General features: G+C 43.5%; 1 protein-coding gene across 1 annotated transcript in view; it reads left to right on the top strand.

Moving 5' to 3' along the window:
* Positions 1-10,652, top strand: part of atp9a (ATPase phospholipid transporting 9A) — a 29,819-nt gene extending 19,167 nt beyond the window's left edge. Inside the window, exons 18-28 of the mRNA XM_079273562.1 lie at positions 442-612; positions 1,647-1,745; positions 3,276-3,365; positions 3,635-3,779; positions 4,461-4,525; positions 5,323-5,478; positions 6,802-6,866; positions 7,095-7,203; positions 7,316-7,373; positions 7,515-7,718; positions 8,891-10,652. Coding sequence (XP_079129688.1) covers positions 442-612; positions 1,647-1,745; positions 3,276-3,365; positions 3,635-3,779; positions 4,461-4,525; positions 5,323-5,478; positions 6,802-6,866; positions 7,095-7,203; positions 7,316-7,373; positions 7,515-7,718; positions 8,891-9,027 — 1,299 coding nt within the window. The 3' untranslated portion in view covers positions 9,028-10,652. The remainder of the gene's footprint in view (positions 1-441; positions 613-1,646; positions 1,746-3,275; positions 3,366-3,634; positions 3,780-4,460; positions 4,526-5,322; positions 5,479-6,801; positions 6,867-7,094; positions 7,204-7,315; positions 7,374-7,514; positions 7,719-8,890) is intronic.
* Positions 10,653-13,123: the final 2,471 nt, after the last annotated feature.

The following is a 13,123-nucleotide window of genomic DNA, read 5'->3' as shown; positions in this document are numbered from 1 at the left end:
GTGGGCAGCAGTGAGTCACCAACTGAGTCACACACAGAGTTTGTGTTCCTGTATGAGTCACTCTCAGATTGTTTTTGCTTTATCTCCCTCGCTGATTGCCCTGGAGCTGAGAAGCTGGAGATGGGCGTTAGCATGGCTTTCTAAAACATAGTAGCTTTAACGGCTGCTTGCAGGCAAATACCTGAAAGTTTATATGTGAACTAAAACTTTGATATCTGATATGGATGTTTCTGGGGGGGTGTCATTCATGCTTGAGGGTGCAAAAAAATCTTCATGGATGTATGAACCATCCCGGTTACAGTTTTTTATACTTTTCTCTCTTGTGTTTGTCATGACTTCCTTGGCTGGTTTACTTCTTTGTTCTTACAGTGATTCTACTTCATTTAAAGTATTTTCATCTCCTCTCACTCAAAATATTCCGAATCCTCTTCTGCTCCCCAGGCACGGTACGTCCAGGCCAAGCTCAGCGTCCATGACCGCTCCCTGAAGGTGGCCACAGTGATTGAGAGTCTGGAGATGGAGATGGAGCTGCTGTGTCTGACTGGGGTAGAGGACCAACTCCAGACTGACGTGAGGCCCACCCTGGAGATCCTCCGCAACGCAGGAATCAAGGTGTGTGGGGGGGGGGGGGGACAGACAGACACCTAGCTCACAGTAGCAACAAACTTAAGAAAACAAAAACATAGAGGCAAGACGAGTACATGTGTTTTTCATGTCTACCGACAAGAACAAGCCTCATCCAAGTGCCTCCCTTTAGTAGATAAAACAGGATTATAAGGACATTTGAAGCAGTTTGGTTAGCACACTTTAGATGGTTGATGTGAACTATTCTTTTCATTTTTTTTTATGGAAACAAGAATGTGGTTTTGTGCAAGGGAAGCAGAAAGCTGATCAGTTACAGAAGTAAAAGTTGGGCTGATCGTCCCCTTTGCTCTTCTTAGTTTAAAGAGCTGACTCGCCACGAATGTGTAAACACACGTTTACTCACTTGGCTCCAGTGGTATCCAGCAGTGCAGATCGGTTAAGTGTGGAGGTCGAATGGGATTTCAGTTGCTCACATACTTTAAAAAGTGATCAATAGCTGTTCCTTCCGCTTTGAGGGAATTTCTTCAAATTCGGCAGAAACGTCCACTCAAGAATGAAGTCATTAGAATTTGGTGGTCAAAGGTCAGTTTTTTTTGGCAATACAGATATGCTTAATGTCAAAACTTTCACACAGATGTCGAGTGGGATAAAATGGAGTGAGGTGATGAGCTTTCCTGGTTGGCAGATGCGTACAACCGCGAGGCAGTAATTCTATTTTTTATGTAATTTTCTTTTTTTAACTCCATAAGCAGCATCCGTTAAGAATCAATCCGAGACAGAATGTGGATGCTGTGATACCAATCTGTATGATTACTGGTGTTTGTCTTCTGTTTGAAGCACAAGCACCACGATGAAGTAAACCATGTTTGATCGTATGATAAGTTCACAAACTTATCCCAGACAGAGCGCTTACAGGTAGCTTGACGTCAGTGATTAGGGTCTTTGATCCCTGGAATTTAGCTTTTGTTAAAACCGGTTATGGAAACATTGTGTGTCATGCAGTAATGCGTTTGAGTGAAAAATGATCTTTCGCTACATGTCACTTTCTGGTGTCTGTGTAGGTTTGGATGCTAACGGGAGACAAGCTTGAGACGGCGACATGCACCGCTAAGAACGCCCATCTGATCACCCGCAACCAGGACATCCATACCTTCAGATCCGTAAGTGCAGGACATGGACCTGTCTTCCTCTGGTGTGGCTAATAGTTGATTTTAGTACCACAGGGTGCTTCCCGGTTCAATGCAGCGCTGACAGTTTCCCGACTCCCTCGACCCACGGGCATCCCTCCTCTGTGTGACTGAGGCCCATTAGCCCGTGGTCATACAGCCCCACACAACTACGCATGCAGCCCCAGTCAGCACCCACACAATAAATCACCTCCCCACCAGCGAAAGCATCCAAGCCGCTGTCAATGAGAACAAACAGGCCTTCGCTCAAACAGAAAGGCAAAACCAGCCGAACCACTCCCAGAGGGAACACGCAGAGGGCTCACTTCCTAATTTGTTTTGCAGGTTTCGGGCTCTTTCGCCGCTTTGATAGTCTCCTTCTGCCTTCCCCTCTGGAACCGGGCCAGAGCAGAAGGAGCGGCTGCCATATGGGAAGGTTACAACTTGCGTACAACTGCGGTCACTGGAAGGGAATAACAATGGTTGGCACGGCTTGAAAACCTCTGTCCCAGTGGATGGGGGGGGGGGGGGGGGGTTGCTGACTGGGCCTGCAACACATACATCTGGATTAGCTTCCTGGTGGCCACCAATGGCCTGATCTGGATTGACGTATGAATAGTCAGCGGCTGAAGGATATTCATACCAGAGCATAGCTCTTGTTGACAGATTAACACCATGCCCTGTCAGTGCTACATTTTAACTCTATATTTGAACTCTGAATTGAATTTTATAACACTGTGCTTTCTTTCACTTCCCAATTCCCCATTCCAAGTTAGATTTGAATGACTTAATCCCTCTCTAAAAGCACTCCATCAACATTCACCAAATGGTTTATAACACACTATAATCTTTTTATACACCAATCTAAATACATTTTAAGTGTTTTAAAACTATTCTGCATTTTTAATGGTCATATACTTCTGATAAATGCGAAATTAAAGTGTTACTGCAATTTAGTATGGATATTTATTGTTTCTCTTGTGGGCGCATTACTCAGTTAATATAGCGCTTATTCAATTGTATCATCTTATTGAGTTGACAGGGGAAGTATGTCATGAAATTGTTTTACAAAATTATGACATTTGAAGTCATGTTTCCAGGCAAATAGTAGCAGCAGGTAATATTTTGTGTGTTTTTGCCTGAATGTCCCACATGTTGGTAAAAAGGACTCTGATCCGATCTCAATGAGTTCCATGCAGTCAGTCGTGTTTTTTTAGATCACAATGGCTATCAGGAGAGAAAAGGTCTGACTTGTACATCCACAGTTGATATGTGGAACAATACTCTGTCATATCACGTCCCATCATCCTCATCAGTTGGTTATTAGTTGGATGTTCGGCGGGTATTCGGTTGTTCTAACGCTTTGCCATCGTTGCACCTGGAGGGAAACACGCTGCTATTGTTTGAGGCTACCTGTCTGATAACAATCAGGACGCAAAGGCTGACAGATTGTCATCCTTGATAACTTATCAATGCGAGTGTGTTTTTATACTTTCTTTTCAAATGCGGTTTCCATTGCCATAGGTGACAACCCGAGGGGAAGCCCACCTGGAGCTCAACGCTTTTAGGAGAAAACACGACTGCGCGCTGGTGATATCAGGAGACTCGCTTGAGGTAAACTCTTGAGTGCGTCTGTACATGTCTAACCCTCCTCCCACCGACTTATCTCTCCGTATGAAACTCTGCCATGTTTTCTGTGTGATGCGTGATAATATCGCTGCAACGGATGCATCTCTGGAAGTGGTATCTGTGGTTAGTCGCTTTCTAAAAAGCAGTAGGAGTTCAACTGTAAGCTACGACGAGGGGTTGAAGACTCGCAGCTGAGATCCGTTATATTCGGTGGCCTAAGTTTCTCACTCGTCCATTTGGTGGCTTTCTTGCAGGTTTGTCTGAAGTACTACGAGTATGAATTCATGGAGCTCGCGTGTCAGTGTCCCGCTGTGGTTTGCTGCCGCTGTACCCCCACTCAGAAGGCTCAGATAGTCCGACTGCTGCAAGAGCGCACAGGGAAACTCACCTGTGCTGTAGGTGAGTCGAAAATAGAAACCGTCCCAACAGCTTTTCCGTGGTGGGATTCAGTCTGTACAGCTTCTTTTTTTAAATTTATTTTTATTTTTTTTTCAACATTTAACAAATTCTATCCACCTCCTCCTCAAAACATATTTATTTGTTGCCGCCACAAACCTCTCTCACTCACTTCTACTCATCTCTCCAGTACTCCCAGTAACACTGATACAAAGCATTGATGCTAATATGCTATGTATCACTTGATGATGACAGCCATGGCTGGGTGATTAATCATACTGTTGTTGTTGCCTTTAAATAGAATCATAGCAAGTTATTTTGCTACAAAGTTCTGACTGACATCAGTGATTTGTAGAAAGTTGTGACTGAAAAATAAATGATTGAGGTTTTTCACACATGTAGAGAGTTTTGTAATCGAACACAGCTCACTGAACTGAACAGCAATCATTCTATTGCGTCATTGGAATGTTATTTTTTATTGTGTTTTACAGTCATAGCCCCTTTATCTCGCCCATTATGTAGCAAATTCCCCTCACCTGTCTGTGGCCATAGTTCTGATCTCTTAATCGGGCCAAATGAAGGGTGTGTGCCGTGAAATGCATGCACAACACTCTCACTAAAAGGTTGTATTGGCAAGTCACTGATGTGAATCCCGACACTTCCATGGCTTTTGTTTTCTCTTAGGGGACGGAGGAAACGACGTCAGCATGATCCAGGAAGCCGACTGTGGCGTGGGAGTGGAGGGAAAAGTAAGACTCGCTCTACATCTCATCGCCTCACATTGACGTGTCGCTCGCACAGATTTTTACTTTGGGTTTCCTGTCAAGATCTCTGTCAAGTTCAGAGACATGTAGAGAGACATGCACACAGATGATTCCTCTTGACGAGGATCCATTGTCTGAGTAGAGGAAACAAAGATGACAGGATGCCTTTGTGCTGAAGCAAAAGTCTCTCTCTCGCTCGCTCTCGCTCTCTCTGTGTGTGTGTGTGTGTGTGTGTGTGTGTGTGTGTGTGTGTGTGTGTGTGTGTGTGTGTGTGTGTGTGTGTGTGTGTGTGTGTGTGTGTGTGTGTGTGTGTGTGTGTGTGTGTGTGTGTGTGTGTGTGTGTGTGTGTGTGTGTGTGTAAATTCCCCGTCGATGTTTACTTTGCTCAATTTTTATTCTTACTCCCTTTCTTGTGAGAATTAGTTGATGAGATTGACGCCACACTTATGTCCGTCAATTAAAGATAGCAGCTTAGCTTATCATAAAGCCGAGCAACCTGTGAAGCTGAGAATATTTTCACATTTTATTACTCTTTTATGTCTATATATTGAATTTCTTTTCAGTTAATCAACAAACTGAGAAATCAGCAGAATATAATTTATTATGGCATATTCAAAGTCACATTTCCATGCACGTCATGTCTGCAGTATTTGTCCACCATCTGTCTGATTTCCTTCTAAACAAGCAATTTATCTGTCACTGAAGGATCACAATAAACAGCCCACAGCCTGCTTGTAGCTTGTAGCTTGTCCTCACTGGCCTCTGTGCTGTGTGTTTGACAGGAAGGAAAGCAGGCCTCGCTGGCTGCCGACTTCTCCGTGACTCAGTTCAAACATTTAGGCCGTCTCCTCATGGTCCACGGTCGGAACAGCTATAAACGGTCTGCAGCCCTCAGCCAGTTCGTCATCCACAGGAGCCTGTGCATCACCACCATGCAGGTAGAGCACAACTAACACATGGTGCCCTTTAGGTCTTCATCAGACATGTTTTAATCACGCATTGGAATCAAGTATTTTTTAAATTGCTTTGACTCTGTATTTTACAACAATCAAAAGTCTGACCATGAAATACTACCTCAAAACTTTACATAGCGCATAACATGTATCAAATGAAGATAAAACATCACGTAATGAGAATAATAACCGTTATGTTTAACCATGAACTTTACCACAAAATTATACAATTAGAAAAAAAATTCTATTTGCAGGTCAGTTTTTTAAAAATTGATGCAGAGTAAGAATGACTTTTATTTAGTTTGTTTAATAAGATCTATTACTATAAACACAGAAGATAAAGTCCAGAGTCTGACTTAGCAGTAAATCATTCATTCAAGGCAGGGTTGAGATTTTACTCAGTTTACTTTTTTTGTTCTGTATCAACGATAATGTTTGTTTTTATGTTCAACCTTAGATGTTCCAATCACGAGTAAGTTTTGTCATCTAAACTATTTTAATAGACATAACATTTTCATAATAACTTAAATAAAGTAATCCCTAATATGTTCCCCCTTCCCACCACTGCCATACATAATACATGATGAGAGGTTTTAATTGTTTACGTTACTATCTATCGCTGAACACAATGGTGAGTGAGCCTGTGGCCTGGCGTGTCTGTGGCGACATTCCCAGGAATTCCCGTCACTTTTTGGATGCCTGGTAAGTGAGAACCAAAGAGAACAAAACTGAGGTTTTCTAGATTGTAACTTTAAAGTTTGGTTCAGGGAGATATCGTTTGTTTATCCACAACCCCTAAAATGTGAGGAGGAAACGATTGGGGCGAGGCAGGGCAAAGTTTTCGGGGTGGTCATGCAAGGGTGGGGTGCGCGATGAGTCAGTCAGTGGTGCCCTTCTGAGCCGGCCCCCACACATACCCAACACCGTCCCCATGTCCAGTTCCCATGTCCCAGGCCAACCTCAGCCCCCGCCACGGAGGGACAGCCCATGAGTCACTGCACGTGGACTTTGGGGTTTTAGGGAGGCCCTCCTCCACATGTCTCACATTAACACCAACCACAGCTGTGACCCGTGTGGTTTGGGGCTGCCTGGACGGTAGGCAGACCAGATGACAGGCCAACATCGGTAAGATCCATAAGTTCAAGACACATGCTCGAATAAATCAGTGAAGCTCCCATTCTCCGGCAGTAGCACTTTGGTAGAATGAGGGTTCTGTAGAATTTGGAAAGTGATACCCCTGCTTTCTTGCATCATCATCTGTTATGGCATTTGGAATATTGATATGAAAATCATTTTATGTTTCCCCAGGCGGTGTTCTCTTCTGTTTTCTACTTCGCCTCAGTCTCACTCTACCAAGGATTTCTGATTATTGGGTGAGATAAAAGCTCTGCATGGCTGTGACTTATCAAGAGAGCCTTTGGCTGCTTTGTCTCCCTGGCATTTCCTCTTTGTCAACGCACTGTTGAAATGCGAGAAGGGGAAAATGTGACCGTCTTGGCTGGACTGATGTATTTCACTGCTGAATCTAACAATGAAATGTGTGAAACGTCTCGTACATGTGCACTTTCACACTAAAGGCACGTGATTTTGTCTTGTTTCAGCTACTCGACCGTCTACACAATGTTCCCCGTCTTCTCCCTGGTGTTGGACAAAGACGTTAAGTCAGAGGTGGCCATGTTATACCCCGAATTATACAAGGATCTCTTGAAGGTATTGAATGAATGACAACACACTGACTGCCAGAGTGTAGCATGATATCCTATACAGAAACATACATGGAAAATGGTAAATATGATGTGATGTTACTGTTTTCTTTCCTCAGGGGCGACCACTATCTTTCAAGACATTTCTAATATGGGTCATAATAAGTATCTATCAAGGTAAGGACGTTTGTACAAACTTCTAATATTCAGAGTCAATGACTCCAGCTGTTTGTGGGAGAGAAACGTTAAACGTTGCTGCTCATTCTTGCAAAGTGTTGGTCTCATTCTCAGGCCGTGCCCTCTGTTTTCCCCCCACAGGGGGCATCATCATGTACGGGGCGTTGCTGCTCTTCGAGTCCGAGTTTGTCCATATCGTTGCTATTTCCTTCACCTCTCTCATCCTGACTGAGCTGCTGATGGTGGCCCTGACCATACAGACGTGGCACTGGCTCATGATAGTCGGCGAGTTCCTGAGCTTGTCCTGCTACATGGCCTCACTCGTCTTCCTGCACGAGTTCATAGGTGAGCACAAACACTGATATTTCACCCGCACAGGAGGCGACTCTGAGCCCGTGGCGGCATATTTAATTGAGCCCAAAAAAACAAATGCAGTCTGCGTTCAATCCACTGCAGCCTGATCGATGTTATTGTGCTTTTGCCGACCTTGAAATAGTGCGTCAGCAGTCTGGTGAACATGTTTGTTCATATTGTGCCTCTGGTGTACAATTAGCTGGTATGAGGAAGGCGAAAGGTGAGTGCATTGCCAAAGGGTCCTAATGTGGACGAAGCTCAGGCATGCCGTAGTATCAGAGGAAATGCCATCAGTCCTGTTAGTTTCCTGTGGACCGCAAAGGTTTGTGTTTATCTCAGTGAAGGTGAAGGAAACACTCTACCTACTGTTGGATGGAAGCACATTCATAACCATTACAAGGCTGAAACAGAAACAACTTTTCAAGAGGATTGTTGGTGTTTATGTTACTCTAGCACAGCCTGCATGTTGCCAGGCAATTGGAAAAAAAAAAGCCAATTTTAGTTGTGCCATATTAAGACTTGTGACATATACAATACCCTAACCAAGAGCTTTCCAAGCCTTTATTCTCAGCTTTATGTGGGGTGTGGAGTTCCATTTTCAGCCTACAATGTGGACCACTGAGGACCATGACTGGCATGTGGTCAAGTGTACCCTTTCTGGTCACTTTTCCTCCCTCCTTGAAGTCAGACTGGAATAGATTTTAAAGGATATTCTTCTGTTGCATGTGCAGTTTACACAGTTAATTGGACACTTTACTACAACATTAGGTTGAAACTGTAATGGTTCATTTTTTCTGCCTCCTGCGTTCGAGGATTGATACGGTTCAAACTAAAGAGAGGCATTATATTTGACTTATTACCGACTTTCCACATGGACAGTCTGTGAGGATACTGTGCGAGGGGAAGTTCCATTCTGGGCTCCTGTAGAAACATGGCGGTGCAACACGGCAGACTCCGTAGAAGAGGACCGGCTCCCTATGTAGATGTGAAGGGCTCATTATACACTGATGAAAACATCATATTTAATTCCTGCCAATAGAGCACTCTAGATCCTACACACTGGACCTTAAGCACGTGTGTGTGCCTCCAGCCTTAAACAGTGTATTAATGTATGTCTGTGTCCTACAACCTCATTCTGATCGTTTCCCCTTCGTCCATGCCAGACGTATACTTCATCACCACACTGTCGTTCCTGTGGAAGGTGACTGTCATCACGCTGGTGAGCTGTCTGCCCCTCTACATCCTCAAGTACCTCCGCAGACGCTTCTCCCCGCCCAGCTACTCCAAGCTCAGCTCCTAAAGACTGAGCGGAGACTCCGGCTTCATTTGCTACTGGAAACCCAACAGGAAGGCGCCCCGGTCTTCATCCAGCAGAGCCTGCGCTTCGCCCAGAGAATCAAACATGGATTCATCCCCCTTTAATTTGTTCCAAAATGTTCCACTTGGAAATGATAAGGACCGACAATTTATGTCAGGGACCGGTTGTTTACTGAGAGTTTGTGTTGAAAAGCAGTGTTACTTGCGACACGTGTTTGATGCAAAGACTAACTCATGATTTCTCTATGTGGAGAACACCTGCAGTGAGTTGTAGGTTGAGTTAGTTTAACTGACCTATTTACTCTCAGTGGACTTAAAAAAATGTCAGTGTCCTGAACATAAATGTAAATATGTTATGTAAAAAACCTGCGGCTATTTAGCCTGTGTTTAATAAATGAAGGGACGGAATCGGTACATCTAATTATGCAGATCCAGTTTGTTTTATAATGTCAAAGATCACATTATGGAAAGTCTCTTACTCGGCTTTGTAGATGTGTCATTTGGGCTGGAAACCTAATTTCTGTCATTTCTACTTCCACCTGAAATAGACAAACCGTTGTTGTTGGACTCTGAAATTGACGTAGCATTCTCACTCAGGACTTGATTCACGCTCTCCTTAAACGGTGATTTCTAAATGGAGTTTGAGAATTATATGGTCAAAAGAAAAACACATCTACTGGCTAGACTTTGCATAGAACACACGTCTGCAAGTTTGTGTATTTGTTTATGCGTCACTGCGATGCTCCAGCCCGACACGGCGGAGGTGGGTGCGGTTGTTTCTTTTGGCATGAGCCGTGGTGTCTGATGTTAAATCTGTCTTTGTCTCTTTGTATGGACACTGAGTTGTTAGTGTTTTGGGGAGCGCGGTCCAACAACGGCCACGAAGGAGTGTTGGTTATTTGCAGCCCGAAAACCTTCCGCCGGGGCTCCCGACAGGCCGTGCGTCCGCAGGGGAATGTGCAGCCATAACTGAAAACACCCCCGTGACCTGCAGCTGCCCACGTTCATGTCGTCTAACCCAGGGCCCTGTCACTTCTGCTAACACCCCACAGTTCAGCTGTGAAAAAAAAGGGATCAAATCATCTCTCTTCTGTTGTATACAATGTGAATAGTGTCAATAAATATTACAACTGCCCATTGAGAGAAAAGAAACTGATACCACAGCTCTGGTGTTTCATTTCTCTGGCGGTGTGACGGTGGAGATACTGTAGATAATCAACAACTAACAATGACACGACTACACTGACACTTATTTCAAATCACTTTAGAAATCTGTCACTTTCCTCATGTTGCTTGGTGTCAAACGGAGCATCCAGGACGCCATCATTTCTCAAATATGTTCAACTAAAGTTGTAATCCCCACTGAATTCAGTAAGCTGCACTGAATTTTGTTTTGTACAACCGATTATTACATTTTCACGTTGTAATGGAATCGCAAAACATAAATAATGCTAAATTGAGTTTGCTGCTTGTAAATAACACGTTCTTTAATTTATTAACATGTTTCATTTCACGGTGTTGATTGCACTCAAATGAGTGGAACAAAAAGGGAGAATTGTGTTGATGTCAGTGTTGTGATGATGATTAATAAATCTCATGTTTTCTTTTCCTGTGACTTTTTTTCTTCTGTGACAATAAAAAAAAAAAAAAAAAGGCTTTATGGCCAAACAGCTTGACGGACGAGGCTGCTGTTGTGTTTTTCCTCATCGTCGCTCAAGAAAACACCAAATGGATTGTTCCGTCTGCATTTCCCTAGCTTGTCTGCAGCACTCGGTCCCAAGCCACGAGTCGTACCTCAAAGAGAGGAACGTCTTTATGACCAAGTTACAAAAATATGTATTTTCTTAAAGGCTCAGTAACTTCCTTAAAAAGCTGAGTATTGTAGTTTTTACCAAACATGACTAAAACGTTAGGAAAAAAAGTGCGTTTATTTGAGCCTTTTTTCCCCCTGAGGATTATTTGGTACTCCAGTGAGTATTTGGGGCCGCAGGACGGTGTATGTGGGTTTGACTCAAACTACTGTGTGTGTGTGTGTGTTCATGGTAAAGAAGGAACATGTATTGTGTATGTCCCCATTGATTTTATGTATACCCATGTGATTGGTATGAGATTTTTGAGAACTTTGATGTCATTTGGTGAAACAAAGCCACAACATGTAGTAATTGAGCTTTTGATCTTACCATGAATGATAAAAGTGTAACTAGTTGAGCTTAATGTGGCCTCAAACTAAGTCTGAATTCAATTAAAAGCAAGGGTGGCCTGTAATGTGGTCGTTGACATGCCGCTTCCATAAGAACAGCAAAGAAATCAAATGTTTGTGAATGAAACTTAACTACTAGTTTCCTTTTCCCAGGACATTTCCCATACATGGAAACTTGATTTGGACTGAAACCATCAATCACAGTTTGGCTGCAAAAACAATTACAGCTGTTGTGGTTGTGTTCCTCCTCAGTGCAGTTTGTGATGAGGTGTGAGCTACACAGAACATGCTGTTAGGCACACCGAGGAGTCTGGGTGTTTGACGCGCTCTCACCAGAGGAGGGAGTCCCTGAGGTCCGGTGATGCCGCTGCGTTTTCTCACTCTCCCACTCACAGTCACATCCTAAATGAAGAACCACAAACTAGTACCGGCATGTAACTTCATTCGAAATGAATTAAACCTTTATTAAATCGCTAAAAGTTACAACTCTACAGACATTTTTTTCCTTTCTTGGAAGTCAATGTCCACATTTAGTTTGAATTTGAGTTTTCAGAAGGAACTTTGTTAATTATCCACGCAGGTTTCAAGTTATAAAAGTGTTGACGCTTACATGTTTTACTTGGATTCGATTCTCAGTCATAAATTATTTTCCTTTTTTTTTAAACATGCAGCCAAGCACCTCAGTACTGCATGTTCGAATTAAAACTACAGCGCATGTCCAACTTTTTTTCCTGTCTTGTTCCATTGCCCAAATGCGTAAGTTATACCATTAAAAGAAACCATTTAACTTAATCAGTGCCATGAAAAGTGAAATTCCACTCCAGAATCAACAGAGCTGCCTGCTAACCTTAACATCCGTGGTCTTTCCTCCTCTTGAAGCCAGCCATGGAGCCCCCGCTTGCTGGTCCTCTGCCAAATCCACAATCCAATCAGAGTCAAAGTAAGTTTTGAAATGTACTTTGCATTTTACAAGCTTGGGATTTTCAGCCTTTGAAAAGAGGGAGCTTACTGTTGCGCAACGTATCCAACCTAATTATCACGAGGTCGGTGCATTTTTAATCTTTGGCACTTCAAGACAGGAATCTGTTTCCAGCTTGGAAACATCTTACAACGCTGCTGCCAATGGAACAATGCGCGCGAGAGAGGGAGAGACTACCATGAATGTGCTACAGAGTATATACCGCAAACTGTCACAGGGTCCTGACGTATGCAATGCAAATGATAGCAAGGAAACCATGTGGGATCCAGATCCAACCGTTCGGGCCAAGGCGACCACATCGACGAGGTCACTGGGCCTTGGCCCATTTCCTGGACTCCTGCTGCAAAGTCTGAGGGCCCGAGGTCAGCTGTGCTTCCTGCGTCGCATCTCGTTGGTTTAGAGGCCTAATGAACTAAAACTCGCAATAACTTGCATAATGCTCCGAGGATTATATGCCACATTAAACTTGTCAGCTTGATGCAGTTTTGAAATAACAGAAACCCTTGATGGATGACACCAAATAATGAACGACATAGTGCAGATGAAGTGTTTACTACACCCTGTTATGGCTCCGTGTAAACACTGGATTTTGGCAATGGCAGGCCCTTTACAGAAACATGGCACACCCTCCTCTGGCACTATTTATAGCTCTGTGGGCCTGGAATGCTTTGATTTGTCTTAGCACCCATGACTGTTAAAGAAGGGTTTCAGGTATGTTTTTCCATTCTCTGCCCATGATCTCTATTGACACTAATGCTTCCCAAAACAACTGAACGAAACCGCCCACATGACTTTAAGACTGGCTGGCTTAAAGACATTTCTTTAACTGGTGCAACGCGTGATTACTTGTGATTGTTGAGGCTGAAATACAGTCAGTCGTTACGAATGAAGCCGCAATGG

This window comes from Melanostigma gelatinosum (genome assembly GCF_949748355.1).
Source record: "Melanostigma gelatinosum genome assembly, chromosome: 8".
In the NCBI taxonomy this organism is placed as follows: Eukaryota; Metazoa; Chordata; class Actinopteri; order Perciformes; family Zoarcidae; genus Melanostigma; species Melanostigma gelatinosum.
Note: the sequence above shows the minus strand (reverse complement) of the source record. Positions and strands in the feature narration are given on the sequence as shown.